Consider the following 26,794-nt stretch of genomic DNA (forward strand, 5'->3'; position numbering starts at 1 on the left):
ATTATAAAAAAGTTTTTTTCTTTATTTTCAATAATTCATAATTATTTACAAAACAGTAGACCAAGTACCGAACGTAGAGAGATACATACTGCTTATAATAAAATTATTTTGAAGATAAATCATTATTACTATTACAATTCAAAATTATTTATAAGTTATTTATTTGCTAAATAATAATTAGAAATTCGTTTGCTATTTTTTTATTTTTATTTCCAATGTACTTAGAAAAAATATTATGTTTTGGTAATGATCGAAAGTATTATTATTTCCAATAATAATTCAGCAAATATTAACTTAATAATATAACAATAAATTCGATTAATTATTATATAAATACAATAATTATATTACATTAAAAATATCACAACTTGAGTTGGTAATGTTTAGGCCAAGAATTAAAACTAACTTGTACCTATTTCTTACCAAATACATGACCTTATTTCGGTCTATTTTTTTAAACTTAGCTTAACTTAAAATTTAACTTGAAAGGCCTTTTTATTCTGAAGCTGGCCTAGGCTTTTATCCTGTTCCACAATTTTAAAAAAAGTCTAAAACTTTTTTGAGTGTAACTTATTTTTTTTTGCAATCCAAATATGTATGTATTTTTATTGACACCTGAACAAAAATAAACTATTTCAGGAACCCATTTTTGAGTGCAGTTTGTTTTATTTGTTAAAATAGTAAAAAAATATGAAACAGGTACACACCAAAATCTTATTTTCTACATTACACTAGCTTTCTTTTATACAAAGGTAGATATGGTTTCTATTATTTAAAACAGGAATGTATTTGAGCAAGAGATAAAGATATAATAACAACGCTTATTTTTACAGGAATTGAAACTTTAAGTCTTCAAACTGAGAAAAAATATTTTTTGTCAATTTGAGACCGATAAAATTAGAACAAATGCATTAATATACTGTAGGTACTGTTTCAAAGAAAATGGCTGCTAAATTAAAATATGAAAAAGCCTCCTTAAAATAGTATTTTGCAGTTTTATATTTGTTGTAGTTCTTTAAATTGATACAATTTTATACCGAATCACGAATAGAAAGAATGACAATAATTATTTATTTTAATAAATATGGAATGTTCAACAATTTTTCATCTTTATAAGATCTTATAATTTGAAATATCAATTTCACTGGCATAAATAAATATTTTTGAAAAATTGAGACTTTTAGGTAAACAGAAAAAATAAAGATGGAATTATAAAAGCAAAAAAAAACTAAGTTTTTTACGACTTTCACCCTATATCACAACAATATGCATTTTGGCTTGAAAGGCAAAAGAGATGGATAAGTAGGCTTTATATCGAGAGGATTTGTTTCACATAAAGTACGAATAATAAGGCAATAATTCACCATAATAATAAAAGCATACAAGAATTCAAAGTTTTCTTTTTCAATTAAAACGGTAACAACACATTTTCATTTTGTTAAATAAAATACTTTTCATTTAATTGGCAAAATGAAAAACCTTAAATAATGGGGAAGTTTCACCTACGAAAGTATTTTTCGTACATTATAAATCAACAACTTATTTAATCCTATCCCAATATTAAATCTAGGAATATTGGGAATATAAGAGCTTTCACTCGACCCTACCCTTTTAAAACTTCATAATTCATTAATAGGAAAAACACAAAAAAAAAAACAGAATTACCAATAACAAAAAAAAAAATGGAAAAAAATCTGTTAAAAAATTATAAGTTGTTAAGAAAATTGGTAAAAAAAATTGCTTCGAAATGCGGCTAAAAATTATCAGTCGTGGTCATGGCAAGATATGATCGTCGCACCCTATCTTATTTAGTGCGAAGACCTCCAAGTAGCTCCAACTACTTGGATTCAATAACTTCAAGCATAACTTCACCATCTCTCTATCTCCTATCATCAGAATCTAATTCCTTTAATTTCTCAGACCTTTCAGTTTCATACTTTTGAGGCACCAAATCCGACCCATCGTCTAAAATCTCTAAGTACTTATAATCATCTTCGCTGTCACTCTGTTTAATAACTGCATATTCATTATCAGTTTTGAAACTATCATGTGCCTCAGCCACTTTAGAACCTCGTCTTTCAAAAACATTTTTAACATGATTCAATTCTTCAACAACTTTATCCTTAACACTGCCTACAGTATCATACATTCTATCACTTAATTTAGAACTTAGATCTTTGAGTTTTTCGCTATGAATTTTGAGGACTGACTGTTTGATATCATTATCAGTGTCGGTGTCGCTAAGAGGGATTTCACAAGCTGCATAAATTGACTCTTTCTCCTTCCAGGCGTCGAAAGTTTTGGGTTTCCTGAACATTACCTTGAAGGTAAGGATGTAAACGGTTAAGAGGATGAAAATGGCTCCTGTGATGAAGAGAAGATACATAGCTCCTTGTTCGACGACGGGTAGAATGTTGAGGTATAAGTTGAAACGGTTTTTCAGAGATGTTGGGAGGGCGTGCATTCTCTGTGGACAAAAAGAAATTGATTGTGTTATTCAAAGGTGCTGAGTTTGTTTCATTGGATTGTTTCATGTTTGATATAAAAATAAAACCTTGAATCGGTCCGAATAAGCAGAGATTTCAGCTTTTTCTCAATCGTTGCTCCAAAGCGAATTATCCTGATTTTTCGAAACTTTTTTATGGATGTTGTTAAGAAAAACTTTAACGCTCTGTAATTGTCAACTAGTGACTGCAATCCAGTCAAGATGTAAAGACAAAACACTAGAATTGTAGGAAATAAGCTATTTGGTAACATAAGAGAACTATGTTTGTGTTCAACTAAGGTTTAAATAAAAGTAAATACTAAAGTAACACAACAATATACTCATACTCACAATATCAAACCACAACAAAGGTAGATACATATCGGAGAAGTGTTCAGCGTTCGTGATGGACGAGATGTCTCCGAGAGCCATGTTGATCTGGAACTTCGAGCTCACGTCTAGAGGGAGACCTGATTGCGGCTCGATCCAGAAGCTGGAAAGAAAAATTTTAGGTTAAGGAAGCGTTTACAAAATTTAAAAGTCAAGAATCTAATACAGTTACAGACACTGCAAGATTTTTTAGCTGCAGAAATTTTAATAGAAGTCAAGAGTCCTCGACGAGAGTTAAAAAGCGATACAGTTTTCAGTAAGGATGACAGAAATGAAAGAAGAATTGAAGAATTTCTTGTGACATTTTGATATAATTTTTTCCACTGTCTTTTAAGATATTTTTTAAAATGTAAAAATAAAACCATAGTATTAAACACGAAACCATACCCAACCTTAATCTGGTACTTTTTCAAAAAATATTGGAATATTATATTATAAAAAAAATACTATAATAAAAAACACTGCCAGCGCAACGATTTCTAAAAATAAAAGATGGTTAAACAAAAAAATACTTACGCAGTCTCATGCTTCTCCTTGCTAGGGGTAAGACCTTCGACCTTGCTGAACAGTACATCATCACCCTTCCAGAAATGAGGGTAAGACAGAGCGATGGGGAACCCATAGTAGCAGTCAGTCACGTCTATCAGACCGTCGGGTAGGCATTTACCTGTGGGAGAAGGAAAATTGTGTTTTTGGTGATGATTTAGGAAAATGTTGTGTGGGTAAATGTGGATGAGTATCTGTTGTACAGGTATATATATTTATTTGGATAAATAAGTGGGATTAGAATTTAATTTCATATTGTTAAGAGGGTGATTTTATTTATGTTGGTGAATTAATGGAAATTCTCATTTCAATAAGTATTAAAAAGAGGAAAAATGTTTTCTGTTTGTATCTAGAATCGATAGTTGTCTATACTATCTATCTGTACTGGAAACAATATTTCGTTTTCTAAAATAATAAAAGGGAAATAGTTTCTCGTATATTTGCACCCTTAAGGTCCCGAAACTACTCGACTGATTTCAAAAATTAATTAACTGGAAAGCTATACTATAAATTTGAGAAGCTGGCTGTTTCCCGGTGGTTTCATTAGAGTCCCGTTGAACATCTTTTCGTACCCGGACAAAATATGTGCCCATAGCGTATGTTGTTTGGGAATAGTCTTGATTGCCAACAGAAACGGTATCTTTTTAATCATGTCCGTAGTTCCGGAGCCTTTAGGGTGCAAATATACGAGAAACTGTTTCCCTTTTATTATTTTAGAAAACGAAATATTGTTTCCTCTATATTATATTAGTATGGTATGGTATGGCGTCCACGGCCGATTTCAGCCACGGCGGCTGTTCTCATTTAAGGAGATCAGCCAGCTGCGCAGGACATATTATAGTGCACGTGCATTTGCGCAGACACAGGTGCACTCCCTATTCCTCCTTCACTCTCATAACCCGATGGGACGGCAATTCGACACGACCGGAAAGAGATCAGGCGCAGGACCGACATTTACGTGCTCTCCGATGCACGGGTGAATCAATCACCAACTTCCAGACTACGGGCTACCTTGTGAAAGTTTAAGAAAACCCACAAAGCGATTTCGACCCGACCCGGGAATCGAACCCGAGACCTCGAGCACCGCAGCCGCGCTTGCGACCACTAGACCAACGAGGCAGTCAAATTATATTAGTACGGATAGATAGTATAGACAACTATCGATTCTAGATAAAATAGTTCAAAATAATAACATAATTGATTTGCGTCGCGTGTAACAAAACATTCGTGAAAGTTGCTCATAAAATTATATTTATTACAAGAAAGATCTACGTATAAACGCATAATCAGTTAGCAACCCATACAAATTTCTCACGGTACAATTAAGAACAATTTTACTCAAGCAATTGAAAATTAATATGAAATCAATTATATTTTAAAATGGTACTGCTTTACAGTTATTAAGCCAATAAATATTTTTTTATTGGAAATAATAATGTGAGAAATATTTTAGCGTTTATTTTCCAATTCAGACATTTTTCTTTATTGTATTTTTTCTAAACACAATACAATACAATTGAGATTGCACGTGTCATTTTTTGTATCTATAGTAATTTATTGGTAGTTAATTGATTTTTTCTTTTATAAGTGATACAATTATTGTGGCATTTCTCCTATTATAATGACACAATTGTTCTGTACTTATTTTCATTACCGAATTCTACATAAAACTACGACTTCAAAGATTTTTATGAAATTTTGTCTCGCTCTGTGATGCACAGGGGTCTTGCCGTCACGGTCACCCATCCATGTACTGACCGTGGCAAGCTCGATATCTTTATTATAATTTCCCTAAAGGGATAAAGATATTCTTCCTAACAAAAACATATAGGAAGTGGTGAAGAGTGGGCGTTTTGGGGGCTGCCTTTTGTAAGTTTTGACGACAGTTTGCGAATAAATGATTTTGAGTTTGAGATGATAATACTAACCATTTCGGCAGAAGCATTCGTTCTCTTTGATATATTTTCCGTTGTCCAGCATGTTTTCCGGGAAAGTATATTTGTAGCCTTTCAAGCCACTTTTCACTCCTTCGTCGATAGGAATCTGTAAGTAAAATATATCAATTGTATAAGTTATCGAAACTGCTAAACCAATATAATAAAGATGAACATTTTTGAAGGTTCCGAAACTACTCAGCCGATTTAAATGATGAGATTTGGTACACAGATAGTTGAAAGCTTGAAAAAGGACCGGATTTTATCCGGATGCGGGCAGTAGTTCCCTGGAAACTAGAGTGGAACAGCAGGGAATGGCTAGTGTAGATATAAATTAAATAGGTACACGAAATATTTTTATGTTCATTATTACAAATCAGTCAAGATGAAGAGAAGAAAAATTCCAAAGCAACCAAGAAAAAATACTCACCAAAGGCGCCGCCCTACACAGACTCTTCCTATAAAACAGTATAGTTTCATTCTTCTCCACACCACCCTTGAACTTAGTACCATCAGACGCATACTGGACATTAGAACAATGCTTGCCATTCCATTGCGGTAGATCAGTAGACCCTCTGTAAGTGTCTATGAGACCAGAGACTTTCACGTCGTCGGTACCGGTGAATACTGTCTCGTAGTCACCGTCGAAATCGTACATCTGTAATGAAATATTTAATTGTTATCTAGGCTATAGCCTATACTAATATAATAAAAATTATACATTTTCCTGTTTGTACCCTAAAGGCTCCGACACTACTGAATCAATTTGAAAAAATCGTTCATTGTTGGAAAGCTAGACTCCCCGAGTAACATAGGCTATTTTGTCCAGGTACGGGAAGTGTTTCTACTAGATGCGGGTGAAACCTCGGGAAACAGCAGGTCTATACAAATATAATAAAGCTTAAGTTTGTTTGGTTGGACTTTGAAATCTTAATAAATGGACCAATTTGAATATTGTTTCAGTGTTAGATAGCCCACTTATCGTGAACTAATTCTTAGCCGTGTGTGCAGTAGTTTTCGTGAGACGAGGGTAAAACCGCGGCAGAAGCTAGTAATAGTAATAAATGATGTCCAGGCCAATTGTCGGTCACAACGACTGTTCTCTCTAAAGAAGATCATGTATGGTTGCTATTTCTTCATCGTAAAGATTTTGTGACAGCAAGTTTCGCTAAATATCAGCGTTTTTTAAACTGCGGGCCACCAATACCTATACGTTAAAGGGTATTGGTAGATATTGGGAAAACTATATCACAAAAAAGATAGTAATTTTATTGAGGTACCAACTGATGTCATAGTATAATAAATTCCCTAATCAACTGACAGTGACTGCTAAATTAAATAAAAAAAGAAACTTTAATCAAAATATGTTAAATAGGACAGACGATAAAACCAAAACCAATAAATTCTTCTAAAACACAAAGCAAACTCACCCTATCAATAAGGCCAAGTTTATCGAAGTAGATCCATCCCGGCAGGAAGGTGTTACCCAGAGTCATCAGCTCAGATTTATGACCCATCATGAACTCCTTGGCTGTCATCTTAGCTAAAGGTCTGGTTTTAGTCAAAGTGATCAAGTTGTTCAGCCCGAATCTGGTGAAGTAGTCCTTTTGGGAGACCACGTTGGCAATACTCTGTGGAAGATGGAAAAATAGTTATTAGTATGGAGTTTTTTAACTATGATGAGAGATTTCATGGTCAAAATAACCAATTTCCAGATTATAGGTTTTCTAGGATTTATTGAGACAGTGCGCAAAACTTCCTTCCGACGCCTGTAAACATAGGTATATATATTTTTTCTTTTCAGGATTATATTTCAGCACTTTTTATGTGGGTTTTGCTATGAAAAATATAAATATTTGACTTCAAAATACGATTTTAGTTTTTCTAACTTTTTGGTAAGGTATTTATCACAAAACTGGTTTCCATATTCAGTAGTTTGATTTTGATATCAACCACTGTAACAGCCTTTTTATCGTCCTACTGCTGGGCTGCGGCCTCCTCTCACACAGAGAAGGATCGACCGTTAATCACCACGCTTGCTCAATGCGGGTTGCTGATTTCAGACTTTATAGTCCAGGTTTACTCAAGATGTTTTCCTTCACCTTTTTATCAGCCAGTGGTGTCCAAGATATACTTAGAAAGTACATACAAACTTAGACAACGACAAGAACAACACCACTTGAAAAAACTTTTTGAAGTATTTTCTTAAAAAAAAACTTTTTGTTGGATCGATTGCTCCTCATAATATTTGAGTTGAGCTACCTACTTAAAATTGGGTAAATTGTAAACAGTTAAAAGTACCTGCGTTCAAGTATTTGCTAAACCTTTGTAAACACTTTCGTCTCAATATTTATGCACATATTTAAGTTTGCGGTGAAGTGCAATAAGTGAGGTATCGGGATGTACTTGACACATTGTATATTTGACAAATAACATGTAGCATTTTAGGAGGTACGCTTTGTAAATATGGTAACTTTGTGGTAACATATTTTTGGGTTAAACTGGAAGCCGACTCCAACATAGTTGGGAAAGGCTCGGGATATGCTGATATATTTTGGGCTTCCGAAAGCTACCTATCTAATTTTCGGACTAAAATCTGATAAAGCGGCTTTGATACTCATTTCCTCATATATTTTTTACACGGGTATGACTAGTAGATTTCCAGGGCGTAGGAAAACTCACAGGAAACAGCTAACTCATAATAAATCACTGTACCAATATTAAAGTATTTTCTTTGAGTAAAAATTCAAGTCTAGGCCTATACATATAACGGCGACTTTATCAAGTCTTGTGAAGTCGACCTTTAAATTCTTTAACAGAAAGATCTAGTAAGCATGACCACAACTTCTAAGTTAAGGCTCGCATTTCGTAAATACATAGTGCAGTTAAATGTTGCAACGAACCCATCCTCATAATTGAGCAATAGACCAAGTGCAGGTATGCACGTTACTGCATTCTTAAATATACACCTTGAAGTACCTTATTTTGATGAGAGACTAGTAGATTTACCTGGTTTTACCCGCAATCTGAGAACACAACTAAATTTAAGTGTCCCTTATAACGTTAATTATTGGAAGAGCCCTTATTCTGAGTGACGCTTAGTTAGGCAAACGTTGAGAGTTTGTTGGTGAAAACGAACATAAGTTCTATATTGAATTCCCATTTCAAGTTCATCAAACTCATCTGCTTTGCCTTTTCCCAAAGAGATATGTTGGTCCTCTAATGTAACCAGATGCAGCTAAGTACCAGTGTTTTACAAAGAGAGACTGCCTGACTGACCTCCTCAACCCAGTTACCCGAGCAACACGGTACCCCTTAGTAAGACTGGATGTCAGACTTTCGGGCTTCTAACTACCCGTAACGACTGCCAAAGATGTTCTAATGACAGAGACAGTTCAAACACGGATTGTACTACTTATTTAAAAAATTGCTGTGTGTTTTTAGATTAGGATTGGACCAAAATGACCTTGGGATATAAGTACCGGAAACTATTTTATTAGACCTCTAAACCGAGCTAGATTTTAAATACACATATTATGTAAACGGATCAAATTAATTTAAAGCAATAAAATAATAGAAGAACCTTCAAAATATTTCTGGTAGCAGCTTTTGAAAAAACGATGAAAATGAATATTCATATATCATTTAACTAAGTTTGATTCCGAGGCTTACTTTTTATTATTTTGCCGGTGTATGGCACTGTGACTCACACAAATGTATCTTCTGGTGTACTTGCTGTAGCAAACAGTAACACATTGCGTGCGAACATTTCTGAAATGTCCGCGAAATTGCAACGTTTGTGCGCTAGCACTAAATTCATCAATCTTATAAGAGCACATTAAGAATAAATAGTCGGCCGATAGTTATATATACATATTTATGTATGTATTTAATTATTAAGTCACAATTGTAATGTAAATAAATAACTATAATTATTGTCCTTTTAGATGTAAGAAGAATTAAACAGTATATATATGTTGTGTTGAGATAGTTTTAAGTTAATTTGCTGCGCCCTAACAGGGTAATGTATACCTAGGATAAGGATGTATTTCTGTAACTGTATACATTTTTGCAATAAATAAATAAATAAATAGTTGACTCGATGGTTGGCAAACTTTTTTAACGAAAATCTTGACTCCAATCTAGGTTTTCAGTCGGTCTGATACCGGCTAGATACCGGATCTTTGTATTGTGTGGACTATCATTTATCTTCATACTGATTTATGAGCTCATACAAGCTATCGGCCGACTAAAAGTTTGCAGTATGTGCAATCTAAGCTAGTAAGGCCCGCCGCTGATTGCAACTTTAAGGCACCGTGACTTTTTGTCACTGTCACCTGCTGTCACCCACGATGCGCTCACTGAATCTGTTCTTGGGTGACAAATCGCGTTCATTTTTGTATGCCGGCTGAGTGACAAAAAGTCACCAGTGAGCGGACTCCCATTGTATCCCATTACTCCCATTGGGCGAGTGACAGTCACGTCACTCCGGCATTGCCTGCTGCTGCAACTATTTGTCACCGTATTGTCACGTCACCATAATGAGCGCACTCAGTATAGTTTTCATTGCACTTGACTAAGTGACAAAAAGTCACGGTGACGAAAAGTTGCAATCAGCGCCTAGCCTAAGTTTCTAGATTTTTCAATGGTTTCTTCACATTTACATGAAGCTAAAGGTTATATAACTGTTTAGGAAATATTACTGCAGTTTGATGCTAATTTTCCGGTAATCGCTAGTCATAAAGCTGAGTGTAGACATGTCAATTTTATTCCTTGTTGACCCGTGTCCCGAGGAAACTACGTCCTATACTCCCAAGTAATTTAACTATCTATTGGTTAAATAGCTTTCACAATCGGTTTAATAGGTTCAGAGATTAGCCCCTCTACAACGTCGCTTCCTCATTTCACAAACTTTAAGGATATTTTCTTCCAGGAAAACTAAAAAATACTTGTATATTGCATCAATTAAGACAATATGCACGTGAGCCCTTTACTCGGTGCAACCTTCTACTTTTATAAACACGCTTATATTAGCTTCACTTGTATCTAACTATGTAGGTAAGTAAGAAAATCTTGGAATCTGAATGTAAACTACTTCCCTGTCTTCGATTAGGATGAAATTTTGCACACGCTCTGTTCTGATGACAATCAATGACTTGCTAAGAAACGTTACCAGCACGTATTTTTTTGTTTTTTTACTGTTTTTTTTGTTAACCACGATCCACGATGCAGACACAATTGTTAAACAATTGGTGTGTATGACATATGGCTCATGGGACAGAGAAGTTATTAAGTTATACACAGAAACTAACGAGTATAAGCTCACTAACTTCGTAAGATAAAACAACTATACCTCTTTATATTATTTGTGAAGACGACATAGATCATCACTTTAATGGATCAATGCGTAATAGTGGGTACAATCAATTATTTATTGATATAATAGTGGCTTTATTATCCTAATAAATAAGTGTTAAAGGTTAATTGGACATTGAATAAATTAATAAAGATCGTACTGTGATGTATTGTGAGTTTATAAATAACACTTACAGCAAAGTAATTGATACATAATTAGGTGCTTGGCTACTGTTAATAGGTACAATATTGGCTTTTGTACGCGAATCCCTACTAATATTATAAATGCGAAAGTAACTCTGTCTGTCTGTTACGCTTTCACGTCTAAACTGTAACCGTTCCAAGACAACCCTAGGCTGTAAAAATTTTCGTTTTTCCTAAATTATAACTACAATCGGCTTCCCTGAGGGGGAAGGGGTTGCGCCCCTCCTGTTCCGCGCAACCCTGTAGAGCTCGTCTCCTTACTGGTCACTCTTCCACCGATATTGTATGTGGAAATGTATCAGTGCTATCCCGACTTATACAAGCTAGGGGATAGGACTGGAAAGGAAGACAATGAAAGAGAGCAGCGTACAAACACTGGGTAGTGACAGGGTATGTTTGTAAAGCAAATAGTGATAATGGAGGATTAAGGAATGGAAAGGACCTACATTATGTATTATACAGATGAGTACAACGCCGTTTCTGATAATCCAGTTGAAATATAAGTCATTCTTAATGGAAGGACATTTCCAATAAGACAGTATATAAAATAAGTATGGTACTGTAATATCGCCTCTTGTGAATCTATTAATCAAACAGCCGTAACTCACAAAATGTCTTGCATGTGCTCCTGAAGCACGCGAGGTCAACCTTCCAGGATTCCCTAGCCATCCCAAGTCGTGACGCTGCGGCTTTCTTGCTTTCACTTCCGTGCGACCGTCCTTGTCTAACAACGGCGTGGCCTACGGCTCGCATAACGTCTGCTCCGTGATATTTGAGTCACGGTCCCTAGCAGTCTATAGGACTGGATATCGTGACGCTGCGGCGCGGCTTGCCGGCACGAGTCGTCTTCATCATACTCCCGTCGAGTCATGGTCCCTAATAGTATTGGTATGATATAGTGAGCCCCCCATCACTGGATGTGCACATCGCGTTCAACAAGTACAACTGCAAGGCATATGCTCGTGACGATCAGCATGTCGATTCTATAAAATATCATAACTCACTTCGACATCACTCTCACTTCGACTTCGATCTAAAGGTAGAATTCCGTGGACGCGACAATAGTCAACCTATGAAAATGTATGGCACCGTTGCCGAGGCCCGTGACAGTCGCGCGCGGCCGACGAATTTCGTAAGCTGCTCGTGGCATTGTCAACAATTTAATTCTGGTTTTACTAAAATTCTATAGATGTTATTAAGCGCTAGACCATGTTGAGAAGCGTACGGCCGCCAGCGGCTCACGAAATTCGTCGTCCGCGCGCGACTGTCGCGGCCCTCGACAGCGGTGCCATACATTTTCATAGGTTGACTTTTGTCGCGCGCGGCTGCGACAATCGCGACCCACGGAATTCTACCTTAAAGTTTCGTGATTGACATTGTCAAACTACACTAGCGCTTCACTATCGAGCGTGTTGACAAGTTGAACTAAATTAAAGTCGAGATTTTGACAGATCTGCCAAAATCTGTCTATCTATAGGGGAGGTAGGGGAGAGATGGGCAGTTGGGAGACATGATCAAATCAGATTAAAGGGGGGGGGGTCCTTTTATTCTGATTTGATCATAGTTTTTTTTTTTATTGGGTAGTTTACGTTACCGACTGGTAACGGTGTTCATCCATAGACTATCTGTCATTTCTGTGAGTTGTCAAGAACAAACACTCGTAAAAGTACTTAAATATTTTGTTGCGGTTTCGGATCGTTATAAAGAGAAAACTAATGAAAGGTATGTGTATTTTCTATTATTAATGATTGATTGTCAAAATCTCCAGTTACGATTATAGTAAGTCGATGCAATCCACACCTATTATACCTCTAGAAGAGGTACTACAGCAATAGTTTATGGGCCCCACGTTTTTATTTTAGTCTAATATGACCGGGACTAACCACCTACGTAGGTTGACAGGTAAGTAACTATTTTTTATTTTCTAGTTTTCAGTGCACATAAGATAAAACCGTTTTACTTAAGTTTTTTTACCGATTTTTTTTTTATAAACTAAGTCAAAAGTGTCCAATGCTCCCTATGGTAGGGAGGCTTGGACATACCATGTAATGTATAATTTGTAAATTTTTGTTCTTCTTCTTCAGTGAAAATTTGTGAGGTTATAAATCTGCGCTAAAAATCCTTTATAGAATCTTGTTTCAGGTACCGTTGCCAACTTGATCTAGGGACTCCATATTTATCAGCTGTTAATTTTATTTTTTAACCTTTTGATACCTCTTGTATTGCTCGTTATATTAAATCTTTAGGAATTTCCCGTCGCAAACCATTCTTTTTAACCCCCGACGCAAAAACGACGGGGTGTTGTATATCAAGGTCATAAGCTCGTTTGTTAGGTGTGATAGGAATGTTACACGCTCTGTTTACTTGCAAGCATATGTGGGATCTAAAATTTGAAATACTAATGTCTTCTGGAACCACTGAGCTGGTCTGCTGTTAGGACACGAAGATAGGTAACCCTGAACTGCCTTTTAGTAAACCCATCGAGTTTGGGCTCGTTTAATTTGTCTTGACTAGTTTTCTTCATGTTTCTAATTGACGAGAACCTAATTCTGGAAATGGGATGTGGCGGATGAAACCCTAGAATGATATATAACCCTGGATCAACAAAGGTCCATCTTTATTGTTTCTCAATCTGTGCAATTCTCCCAGAGCCAGTTTGTCATGAGGATTGTTAAACAGCTTCCTTTGGCTGAGATCGCATTAGCGAACCCATCATAAAAAGAAGGAAACATTAAGGAGCTCCTTTAAAAAACCATGAAATAAAATAAAATTATAAATTAAAAAAAACCCCCGACCCAAAAAAGTACGCAATTATTATGACAAAATGTTATAAACGATAAACCCTATAAAAAGCAAAAAGTAACTTTAAACACTACGTAAGTACCAACTAAAGCATGTCAGACTAAACAAAATTTTGACGTGTCGACGGTTTTATTTAAACCGTTTAATATCTCGTAATGTTGAAACTGATTGTAATTTTTAGGATAGCTCTTTGATTTTATCTAGCCAAACATAAGAAATGGCAATAAAAGTTGATTATCTGTAAAATCTGATTTTTTATGCAATAAATGTGAAAAAGTGCCCATCGCTCCCCTACCTCCCCTAAAGTATGAAATGACATTACGAATCGAAGTGAAATGCGAGTTGTTGATCGAGTTTTATAGAATCCCAATACAGTCCGAGAAGTCAAAGATAATGATACGCCTAGGCGTAATTTGATATAGTTTCGTTGGCGTTGTTGTACTTATTCGAGACACGAGTGATAGAGGCATATACTTCGGTAAATCCGAGATGACAATTGTGAGTGTTGGCCGAAGCCCAGTACATTGTACCATTATTTAATGTTAAAGCTGTTGAGTGTGTGAGGGCAGATTGGAACATAGAATGCAAGGTATATAATTGATTCGATCAGCTCGATCACATCATAGTAGAAGTACGCCTAAGCGTCGGTAAGTATTATACCTGCATTGAGAAGGTTATCATGGATACAATGGGTTATAATTTCAGCCTGAGGTAACGTTCATAAACACTCACCCGCACTATCAGCAACACTCACCCAGTCATGCACCATCACTTACTCTTAGATTCACTTGGCTTTCATGACTCACTATTACTTCACAACTTAGCTCTAGCCTCCATGAGGCGTCTCCTAATTTCGGTCAGAGTACTAGCCTACTGCGCGACCTAGGACCAACTGTCCCTGCTTCAGTTCCCTGAAAACCCTTGTGGCCTGCTATCCCTTCCTACATCCTCGCAAGTCCCACCTTCAGCGCTGACTCCACCCTATTCTTAAGGTCCTGTTTCGCGTATTCGTCTATTTGTTATAAGATAGATTTATTAGTCTTTTTGTACATATTCTCAATTGTTCTAAGCATCGCTGTCGGGGTCCGTTTGGGATTTGGCACATGTGCACTTCTATTCAATATTGAGTCCTTTGTCTCAAGGTCCTAATTGCCTTAACGGTTGGCAACGGCTTGTAAGTCCTGCTTAGCAGATGTTTGATTGCTTTGCTGTGAGAAACTTTTAGACACTTAAAATATTTTGTTAAGTATTTATTGCACTCCATGTCAGCCGTCAAATATCCCTATCCATAAAATAGAAAGTTAATGTGTTCTTAAGAGGCCCGTCATCGTGGCGCCTTGTAAAATAAATTAATATGATTTGATAATAATTAGGGCTAGGTGACGACTGTCACATTCACTAAACAGATTTTAATAAAATTTGGTACAGAGATAGAGTTGACCTTGAGAAAGAACATAGGATAGTTTTTATCCCGGACTTTTGAAGAATTCTCTTGGAAACGCGATATAACCGAACTCTACGCGGGCGAAGCTAGTAAATCTATAAAAGTGATATCTGGTTGAAAAGCTCGGGATATAAAGTCTACACTAATATTATAGAGCTGTTGAGGTATTAGTTTTTTGCTTGAATGCGCCAATCTCAGGAACGATTGCACCGATTTGAAAATTGTTTGTGTTAGATAGCTCATTGGACTGGTTGTCGCTTCTCGTAACCAAAAGGCTGGCTATTACCTCGGACAAACGATCAGCATGGCGATCCAACGAGGTAATGCTGCCAGCCTCTTGGACACGCTCCCAGTCGACAGCGATGGGGACGAATTTTTTGACGCTTTTAGTTTTAGTTTTTTTTACTAGGATAGTTTTTAATCTTTATTGTTTTGTAAATGTGTGAACACCTTTTTGAATTGGTATATTTGTAACATTCGTATAGGTAATTATGTACCTAGTCATGATGATTTACGGAAGAATTCAACTGTCAATTTCACATACAACAATGAATTTGTTTGTAACTAAGTTTCGTCAACCATCTATGGACTTAACCCTGCAACTTGATAGCTAAGTAAGCCAAGTGTGAGTGCCAAGTTATTGCTTATTGCTTAACTTAGGCCAAAGGTGCCGTGTTTCCTTTGGTTAAGCAATGTGAATGGGTGTTAGGATGCAGAGAATATCATATTGCTTAGGTAAGTTAAAATATTCTGTCTTCATCTGTTTGACTGTAGTAAGTAAGTATATTGTAAAGGTTAAGTTTGTGCGTTTGTGTAGGATGTTTCTAGAACCTTGGAACTGATATTAGATGTATGTTTAGTGATATTTACTTGGGTGCGCGATCCCTACATTAACCATTTGCCAAGCATTTTCCGAACTATCTTGTGGTCGGTTTGCAGTCTATGTAGTTTTATATGGAAACTGCCTATGTTTTCTCCTCAACCCAGTAACGAGCGACTCGGATTGTGACTACCACGCAACCCTGTATAATATGTACCTACACAATTTGGGTACTGGCTACACAAGGCTACCGGCTACACAAGGTTACCGGCTACCGGCTACACAAGGCTACCGGCTACACAAGGCTACCGGCTACACAAGGCTACCGGCTACACAAGGCTACCGGCTACACAAGGCTACCGGCTACACAAGGCTACCGGCTACACAAGGCTACCGGCTACACAAGGCTACCGGCTACACAAGGCTACCGGCTACACAAGGCTACCGGCTACACAAGGCTACCGGCTACACAAGGCTACCGGCTACACAAGGCTACCGGCTACACAAGGCTACCGGCTACCGGCTACACAAGGCTACCGGCTACACAAGGCTACCGGCTACACAAGGCTACCGGCTACACAAGGCTACCGGCTACACAAGGCTACCGGCTACACAAGGCTACCGGCTACACAAGGCTACCGGCTACACAAGGCTACCGGCTACACAAGGCTACCGGCTACCGGCTACACAAGGCTACCGGCTACACAAGGCTACCGGCTACACAAGGCTACCGGCTACACAAGGCTACCGGCTACCGGCTACACAAGGCTACCGGCTACACAAGGCTACCGGCTACACAAGGCTACCGGCTACACAAGGCTACCGGCTACACAAGGCTACCGGCTACCGGCTACACAAGGCTACCGGTTTCCTGTGTTTTGGATCTCTCAATTAAAATTTATTTGGGATTCTCGTGATTAATAAGAGGAATATGTAACTAGGATTGCTGAACAGATTTTGTTCTTGTACAATATTTTTTCTAGTACCTATGTGTTTGGGTACCTATGTTTGTATGTCTGCTTTTTCATGGATCATCATCATCATCATCATCAGCCTATAGCAGTCCACTGCTGGACATAGGCCTCTCCAAGTGCACGCCACTGAGATCGATTTTCGGCTTCTCGCATCTAGCTCCTGCCAGGCGTCTTGCGCAAGTCATCACTCCACCGCTGCCTGAGGACGTCCTACACTACGTTTGCCGAGGCGTGGTCTCCACTCTAGAACTCGTTTACCCCAACGTTTTTTTTTCATGGATAAGTTTACTGAATTCTTGCCATTTAGTTTGTGTGCAGTAGATGGACGGACACAATTTTCAGTCAAAAATAATTAATAAAATAGGCATATTCACCGTTTGTCTACCTAAAAAAAAATCTAAAACTTTTTGAAAACTCACCAGCATAGCAATATGTGGCAAATAGAGAGTATCATTCTCTTGGTTTCCCTCCGACAACTCCTCGACCCAGTTGAGCGGATGCAGAGGAATCGCAGACAGAGTAGCATTGTCGTTGAACTTCGTCACTTTGTGTTCTAGGAATTCTCTGAAAAATAGACATAAAATATAAAGGCACTGTTTGAGCATGAAATAAAAAAAAAACAGTCATATGACTATATAAAATAATAAAAATAACGCCCGTTTTCAAAAACAACATAAACGTCCGTTTTTCTAAAATCAACTGTTTGAAAATGCATAAAAATTCATACTAAATAGTTGTTTTAAGAAAACAGACGTGTGTATAGTCGGTGAACTTGGTCTTAAGTTTTTACTAGAGATATGGAATTTTCATATTTAAATACATTAATTAAATGGCAACATAGTTTCATTTTCAAAAATTGATATTTTACCACGACATTGTACATTATATTTTTCTGTCTTGATTGAAAGATGAACCAACAGTAATTAATACAAATCTTAGCAGGTACTTATGTGCTGAGTTTTGAGATTGCCCATCTGCAGTTATTTCGCGCTCCGCGGAAAAATTCAAATTTTTGTATGTTTGCATTTAAAAGTATTTCCTAAATGCGAAAATTCCGTACTACTTAGGTATCTATAGCATGTAAAAAATACAAAGTAGGTAAAGTGCCAACTGTAACATTAAAATAATTACGCAAGACAATAGCAGAATTAATATTGTGGATGTTTTTACCCAGTTTTAATAAGTTCTACGAAAAACAAACGATTAAAACAGTGAGAAATAATTGTTTTAACTTATATAATAATAAAAAATACTTCTAATTAGTAGACAAGTATAATTGGGTTCAAATCTTATAAAAAAATAAGCGTTTTAAGTATAATGTTACCAAGAAATTATGTTACTCATAAATTAAGTTTATTCCCTGACTGATAGGATTTTGTTTTTTTTTTCTGTGCAGTAAAGTTTATATTCATTTTTATAATATTAATATACACATTTGAAAATTATTATTTTTTGTATGAGTTTCTTTCTACAGAGATTTTGATGCGGATGTAGATAAATAAAGACAGCTAAAACTTTGAGAGATTAAAATTGGTGGGCATGTAATTTTAATCAGTTGGAAAAGTAAGACTAGAGACTAGATAAAGATAAATCCACTGCGACCTTTAGATTTTTTAATATCTTTTAGAGCAGAACATCATCCTCCGAGCCTTTTCCCAACTATGTGGCGGTCGGCTTCCAGTCTAACCGGATCTTTTAGAGGAAAACAGTGTTTAGAAATGTTAATTCATAAATATTATTATCAAACTGGGTAAGTGAGGACCAATTCTTCGACGCCCTTTATTTATTTTTTTATGTAAAAAAATATATTAAAAAGAACATACCTATAAACATAAGGTCCAACCTCTTTGACCTTGATCTTGCTGTCAATACCAGACATATACTCTTCGGCATTCGTAATGTTGAACAAGTAGACCTTGGTATATAACTCCACTTCCGGTTTCCGCCACATTTCGAAAATCTCACCACCATCAGTTAGCATTGCTTTCTGAAAAGATAATATACAGTAAACATTAGCATATGCATAGATAAATACTAACTTAGGCTTTCCTTTCTAACTAATCAGAACACAATTCTTAGTATTATTCCTTTCTTTCCATATAACACAGGCAAACTTGCAAACCAACTCAAGTATGGCGAAATACAATATTCAGAAAATAACTCCAAAGGAATTTCAATAACTCAGTGCCACTGAAATATTCAGAGAATTCAAAAAACTTTGTGTATGACAAATATGAAAATGTTACAACTATGAATTTGTTGGTAACTTTCTTAATATTTTATAGTTTCACAGATAAATCGGACCGACTTTTTGTAAGACATTCTGATCGACTTTTTGCCTCTGACTTTTTGTTGGACATGTGTTTTGCACTATTTAATTGCTGTCAGTATGCTCTTTCTATTTTTCTCCTACAAAAAAGCGGTCACCGACTATTTTTCGAATATGGGCAGTCCTAAAGAAACAATTTAACCAACCTGACTGAAGAAAAAGTCGTAAGGCTTCAAGAACAGTATAAAGCAACCGGCTGCCAGAGCAAAGAACCCCAGCATCAACAGAATAAAAAGACCTGAAACAAAGAAAAAACATCATTAAGTATTTGTGCCATACATTTGTCTATCAGATGACCCCCTCCCGCTGTGGGTGCAGCGTGAGGGAGTGTCAGACTCTTAACCCACCATGTTCCTTCTTAAGCCCTTTATGTACCAGCGCCGCGGTAACTCGCGCGAACAATCTCGCATATACCAAATTTTAAAGCTCAAGAGTTTGATGAATGTGTTATCTTCTAGGCAAGATTGGAAAATTCTTTCAGTGTTAGATAGCTCATTTATAAAGGAAGGCAGTGGTTTACATTCAATATTGCCAGCAGTCGTTTTTATAGTAAAACTCCACGTCAGAGGCCGTCAGGCGGATTTGAGAAAACTCTGATACTAGGGCGTGCTAGGTGATTAAACTTGCAACTTACTCGGTAATAAAAAATAATCTATACTAACATTATAAAGCTGAAGAGTTTGTTTGTTTGTTTGAACGCGCTAATCTCAGGAACTACTGGTCCGATTTGAAAATTTCTTTCAGTATTAGATAGCCCATTTATCGAGGAAGGCTATAGGCTACTTTTTATCCCGGTACGGGAAGTAGTTCCCACGGGATGCGGGTGAAACCGCTGGCAGAAGCTAGTTATTTATATTACAATGATTACTTCATGGTCACAAATACTTAGCCTTTTTTAAAAATCGTCAAACATATATTTTATTACCTAGATATACTAGTTTCAAGAACGAGTAGATTTGGTCACGTTTTTACCAATTATTACAGAATTATTCTGAACATAAATATATCTTAGACACCATTGACTGTGTTTCGGATGGCACGTTAAACTGTAGGTCCCGCTGTCATTGAACATCCTTGCAGTCGTTACGGGTAGTCAGTAGCCAGTAAGTCTGACACCAGTCTAACCAAGGGTATCGGGTTGCCCGGGTACTGGGTTGAGGAGGTCAGATAGGGCAGTCGCTTCTTGTAAAAGCACTGGTACTCAGCTGAATCCGGTTAGACTGGAAGCCGACCCCAACATGATTGGGAAAAAGGCTCGGAGGAAGATATTCTGAACATAAATAATTAGGTAATTCCGGCTGTATTTTATATAAAGACCCGATTATTTTTTAGATTCTATTCACTAGTATTAGCCAGTATTTGGCACTCATCTGCCTTTTCCCAACTATGTTGGGGTCGGCTTCCAGTCTAACCGAATGCAGCTGAGTACCAGTGTTTTACAAGGAGCGACTACCAATCTGACTTCCTCAATCCAGTTACCCGGGCAACGAAATACCCCTAGGTAAGACTGGTTGACAAAGATGTTCAATGACAGCCGGGACCTACAGTTTTTTGACTTTACCTTTAACTTTGAATAAGAATTACCTTAAGGTGATTAAACATTTCGTTTTATGGGTCAAAAGTTTTGTAGATTTTACGATCAAAAATCTTTATTGTCACAATCTTGTAATAAAATGAGGATAATAATTAACCGATTTTATATTGTTTTGGATGCAAAAAATATTTTTTTGATTATTGGGAAAATAATATGGCTAAGTTACAGCCACATGGGTCGTTCCATCATAACGTTAAGCAACGCTTGGTGCGATAGGTTCGTGGCTTGGTGACCATTTGGTTTTATTTTGTTGATAAGGTTTGGTTTGGTTAATTAATGTAGTTACATGCGGTTTAAATTACAGAAATAGCCAGTAAACTAAGTTATTAACCTCCCCACTCACAGACATTTACAGCCTTACTTATAAACGTGTATTAAATAATAATTAATACTTAAGGGCTGTTTAAGAAAATTCTTACTTATAAACGTTGCTTAAGCATGTCTTAACTAACATTTAATCACTACTTAAAGTCTTAAGTTAAAATGTTGCTTAGAAGGTGATTAGAGATTTTTATATGTAAGGGGGAAAATGATTACTTAAGTCACTCCTTAGTGAGGAATGTCATACAAATCCTTCACTAAGGAATGGCTTAAGTAACCATTACATGGCTCTGAGTGGGGAGGTAAGTAAGTTATTGTTAAGGCGAGAATCATAAAGACTTTATTACTGACCCAAATTCAATTTGAATAGGACTGAATTACACTTGACAGCATAAAATTCGGATCAACTTAGACTACCTACAAACTAAAGAGTTGGCCGACAGTTTACCCAATGGAGTTCCATTTTTTATTTAGAGAAAATCTCGATTCCAATTTGAGTTTTTAGTTGGTCTGATACCGACTAAATACCAGATCTTTGTAATGTGCGTACTACCATTCATCTTCATACTGATTTATGAGCTCAAACATTCTATCGGCCGACTAAAAGTTTGCAGTGTGCTAACTTTCGTTGTGGTCTAGTGGGTAAAGAACCAACCTCTCGAGTATGAAGGTGTTCGATTTCAGGTCAGGCGAGTACCAATGCAACTTTTCTAAGTTTATGTACTTTCTAAGTATATCTAAGACACCAATGGCTGATAAAAGGTGAAGGAAAACATCTTGAGGAAACCTGGACTATATATGTAGTCTGAAATCAGCAACCCGCATTGAGCAAGCGTGGTGATTAATGCTCAATCCTTCTCCGTGTGAGAGGAGGTCGCAGCCCAGCAGTAGGACAAATAGGCTGTAACAGTAACTTTAAAGACTGCTTTATAGTAATTGTGTTCATTGGATTGTTTATATAAATTCCTGACTCGTTTTTAAAGATGGAAATCAATCGGCTATGGTTTGGTAAAAAATGTTGATTGACGTCATACTTATATCTTATTTGTTGTTTATATGATTCAAATTCTGAGGTAACTACTAATACCTTTTTGTATTGATTGTGGGAACTACTTCAGACATCCGGATAAAAATAGCCTGTATGTTATTGTATAACCTACATTAGTGCCAAGTTCGTCAAACAATGTTTTGTCATTGTCACGTTGGTCACACACTTTGGCCTTTATAATAAACTAGCCGTTTTCTTGCGGTTTCTCCCGCGTCCCGTGGGAACTACTGCCCGTACCGGGATAAAATAGGTATAGCCTATGTCAAGGATGGCGAACCAATGGCACGCGTGCCCGTGGTGGCACGAAGCTAAATAATTCGGGCACGCCATTATTTTACAATTGAAATTACATATGTAAAAAATCCATAATGTGCGAGTAAAAAACAAGTCCCTTCTTCATAATCTTTTACCTTTTCATGTTAACTATTTGCCTACAGGCACGCCTCAATAATTATCATTGTGTTTTTTTATTTAATTTGGCACGTAAGTCAATGAAGGTTCGCCATCCCTGGCCTATGTTATTCGGGAAGAGTGTAGCTTTCTAACAGTGAAACAATTTTTTTCTTGAGTTTTGGAGCTGTTAGGGTAAAAAAAAGGATAAAAAATCCTCTATAATGTATTGGTACAGATTAGCGTTATAGTGACTTTTCTTATATTTATAAGAAAAGCCTTAAAAAAGATCGTCCTTAAAATACTTTTAGAATATAAAGAAAAATTGCTACACAGATGAGTTTTTATCGCACCATCTCCGCAGTTATAGAACATCTATTACAAACCCACTTAGAAGTCAATGACCTTTACTATACGTATTTATAATTATACTCAGGTAAGTATATCATTAATAACAAATTGATTCGAACCATTGGAAATTTTCCATTGTCAAGAACAAAAGACTATCGGTATGTAGGTATCAGCTACAATTCTATACTAATACTATAATGAAGAGGAATAACCTAGTCCATTAGCATCCCATCACAATAGCCCAAGTATTTTCATCCATAGTTAGCAATAGTTTAGCACAGAACCGGGGATTGTCCTTGGGTACTTTTCCATAGTGTATACAGGGATAATCGTCGGTTTTGTGTCACCATTTCATTAAAGTTGTCTAAAAAGGACTTCAGCGTGTTCGCTTCGGCCCCACGTTCGCCTCCCATAAATCCGGGACTCTGTAGTCTCGAGGTCTAGAAGAGACATACATTTATAATGAAGAGGAATAATATTTTTTTTGCTTGGTTAAAAGCTCCGAAACTATTGAACCGATTAGAAAAATTCTTTCACTGTTGGGGGCGCTACACTCTTCCCGAGTAACATAGGATATATTTTATCCCGGTTCGGGCAGTGACCACGTGAAATCGCTGGAAACGGCTAGTGATATGGCTAGAGGTATGTGGAATAGTAGATAGTTAGAGCTCATAGCTAAGTCAAAGCTGCATGGATCTATTGATTATAAGGTTAAGCAACGCTTAGCGCGGTCGGTCCGTGGATGGGGGATCATCTTGTCATAACAGGTTCTTCCGTGTTTCATATGGCACGATTCTGTAGGTCCCGGCTTTCATTAAACATCTTTGGCAGTCGTTACGGGTAGTCAGGAGCCAGGAAGTCTGACAACCAGTCTTTCCTTTCTCTCTCTTTCCTTTTCGTCGTCTTGGGTTGCCCGGGTTGTGGAGGTCAGATAGGCAGTCGCTCCTTGTAAAACACTGGAACTCAGCTGTATGCGTTTAGACTAGAAGCCAACTCCAACATAGTTGGGAAAAGGCAGATGACGACTTGCAAAAAGTATTGATACTCAAAATGGTTGATGGTCGAATAAAAATTTACGTAATTTGAAAATCTAAGGTTAGTTATTTTTATTGAAGTTAAGTGTATCAATTAAAATGTATTAAGACATCTATATCCGTACAAATAAAACCTTGAATTTGTTTGTTTATCTATACTTATCCTCGTTGTCATATTATGCGAATGTTAGTCTGCTTATTTGTAAAACATTCAGGGTGAAACGGCGAAACTAATTTCGATTGAATTTGCATTGCTTTGGCAGATTTTATAGCTTCGGTTTCGTCCGTAACCCGTGAGAACTACTGCCCGTACCGGGGTAAATTGGACGTAGTTATGCAGAAACGTTCCAACCTTATATATGCTTATATCTCAAATTAAACTTGAATTTGAGATATAAGCATTTACGCGTTTCAGTTGTATTCTTTTTTATTCTAACTAGTAAAGGTACTAGAGGTTTTATTGTTGAATTATATTGAGTTTAGATAACCATATGCTAAATTTTAGGCTGTTCAATCACAATAACTCGATTTCGGGTGACTTGTGGGTTGGAACGTTTCTGCATAACTATATACGTCCAATTATAGTCTATGTTACTCGGGAAAGGTGTAGCTTTCCAATGGTGATAGAATTTTTAAAACAGTTAAATAGTTTCCGAGCCTTTAGGGTCCTCTTATATTTTATGCTAGCTTCCGCCCGCGGCTTCGCCCGCGAAGAGTTCGGTTATATCGCGTTTCCAAGAGAATTCTTCAAAAGTCCGGGATAAAAACTATCCTATGTTCTTTCCCAAGGTCAACACTATCTCTGTTACTGTTACAGCCTTTTTATCGTCCCACTGCTGGGCTGCGTCCTCCTCTCACATGGAGAAGGATTGAGCATTAATCACCACGCTTGCTCAATGCGGGTTGGTGATTTCAGACTATAGTCCAGGTTTCCTCAAGATGTTTTCCTTCACCTTTTTTTATCAGTCATTGGTGTCTAAGTATACTTAGAAAGTACATACAAACTTAGAAAAGTTGCATTGGTACTTGCCTGACCCTGGAATCGAACCCACACCCTCATACTCGAAAGGTTGGTTCTTTACCCACTAGGCCACCACGACTTCTCTATACCAAATTTTATTTAAATCAGTTCAGTGGTTTAGACGTGAAAGCGTAGCACACAGACAGACAGAGTTACCTTCGCATTTATACTATTAGTAGGGATTATGGGTCTCTATTATAAGTAAATATTTGTACAGATAAATGAAGCAATGTATTCAATTGAATGAAAATAATTGAGAGGAAATACCATTCTAAGTCATGCATGATAGTTATTTCAATTTCTTGGAATCAAATACCTAGTGAATTACATTATAACGCAATTCGCATAAATTGCAATTGGAAATTATCTATACGTTGCTCTATTTCCATACTCATATTATAAACGGACGAGTTTGTTTGAACTCGCAAATCTCAGGAGCCACTGGGCTGATTTGAAAGATTCTTACAGTGTTAGATAGGCCATTTATCGAGGAAGACTATAGACTATAGAATTTTTATTCGGTTACACGGGGTACTTTTCACGAGAGTTGGATGAAACCGTTGACGGAAATTAGTCTTAGACGTCTATGATCTTCACCTGTTTTCAACTATGCTATCCAAAATCCATATATGTATAGCTGATTACGAGTTTTACATGGAGCGACTGCCTATCTGACCTCCTTAACCCAGTTACTAGGTAATATAATACCCCTTGATAAGGCGTCGTCCTAATTGGCAGCGATCGCACGATGGCGCGATGCGTTTTTCATCTCACGATCTCACTATCTCACTTGCGAGGTTCAAATAGGACACTCTGATGAAATCTGTATGTTTGAACTCATCGAACGACGAGAACGCATCGTGTCATCGTACAATCGCTGTCAATTAGGACGACGTCTTAGATGAAAAACGCATCGCGCCATCGCGCGATCGCTGCCAATTAGGACGACGCCTCCGACTGGTTGACAGACTTTCTATATATAAGAAAAAACGAATATAACGTCTTTAGCACTATATTAGTGGACCAGTTATAATCTATTTTTTTAAATAAATAATTTGCATGATAATAGTAAACAAATTCATCTAAATAAGACTAACTAAAACCAACCTTCGGTAGAACAAAATAAAGTCTATTTTCAACTGGCTTTTAATTCTAACAGTATAAACTTGAACAATACAAGGGAAATTGTTTCTTATGACATAGGTAATAAAGCGCATATTTGTATGAGCGGTCATTTTCAAGTTCAAGACTTACCGGCCTACTTTTAAATATATAGGAAATAATTTAAGCCGTAAGGAAGATAAAATACTTAAAGAATTATGAACTTCAGATGCGTAAGTGTCATTTTCCGGGTTCAAGTTTATTCCAAGTCATTGTATAAGTACTTTGAAAAGATGACATTTTAAATCCCTACTAGACATATGACGTAATAATAATGGTGTCCAGGCTCATTGTTGGCCATTACGGCTGTTCTCTCTAAGGAGATCAGCCAGCTGCGCAGGACATATTATAGTGCAGGCACATTTGCTTGGACACAGGTGCACTCACTATTCCTTCACTCTCATAGCCCGATGGGACGACATTCCGACACCACCGGAGAGAGATCACATTAAAATGCTCTCCGATGTACGGGTGTATACCACCAACTTCTAGACTCCGGGCTGCTTTGTGAATGTTTTTTTAACCCACAAAGTGATTTAGACCCGGGAATCAAATCCGAGACTTCGTGTATGTGTCTGATTAGTTACTGAG

The 26,794-nt window shown here is 36.9% G+C and overlaps 1 protein-coding gene across 1 annotated transcript in view; it reads right to left on the minus strand.

The window, feature by feature from the left end:
* Position 1: 1 nt before the first annotated feature.
* LOC124643668 (scavenger receptor class B member 1-like) overlaps positions 2-26,794 on the minus strand; it is a 70,942-nt gene continuing 44,149 nt past the window's right edge. The window contains exons 2-10 of the mRNA XM_047182700.1: positions 19,430-19,521; positions 18,778-18,941; positions 17,374-17,518; positions 6,786-6,986; positions 5,786-6,013; positions 5,350-5,464; positions 3,392-3,542; positions 2,837-2,978; positions 2-2,467 (exon numbers count right to left, since the gene is read on the minus strand). Coding sequence (XP_047038656.1) covers positions 1,880-2,467; positions 2,837-2,978; positions 3,392-3,542; positions 5,350-5,464; positions 5,786-6,013; positions 6,786-6,986; positions 17,374-17,518; positions 18,778-18,941; positions 19,430-19,521 — 1,826 coding nt within the window. The 3' untranslated portion in view covers positions 2-1,879. The remainder of the gene's footprint in view (positions 2,468-2,836; positions 2,979-3,391; positions 3,543-5,349; positions 5,465-5,785; positions 6,014-6,785; positions 6,987-17,373; positions 17,519-18,777; positions 18,942-19,429; positions 19,522-26,794) is intronic.

The sequence above is a fragment of the Helicoverpa zea genome, chromosome 28, assembly GCF_022581195.2.
Source record: "Helicoverpa zea isolate HzStark_Cry1AcR chromosome 28, ilHelZeax1.1, whole genome shotgun sequence".
NCBI lineage: Eukaryota > Metazoa > Arthropoda > Insecta > Lepidoptera > Noctuidae > Helicoverpa > Helicoverpa zea.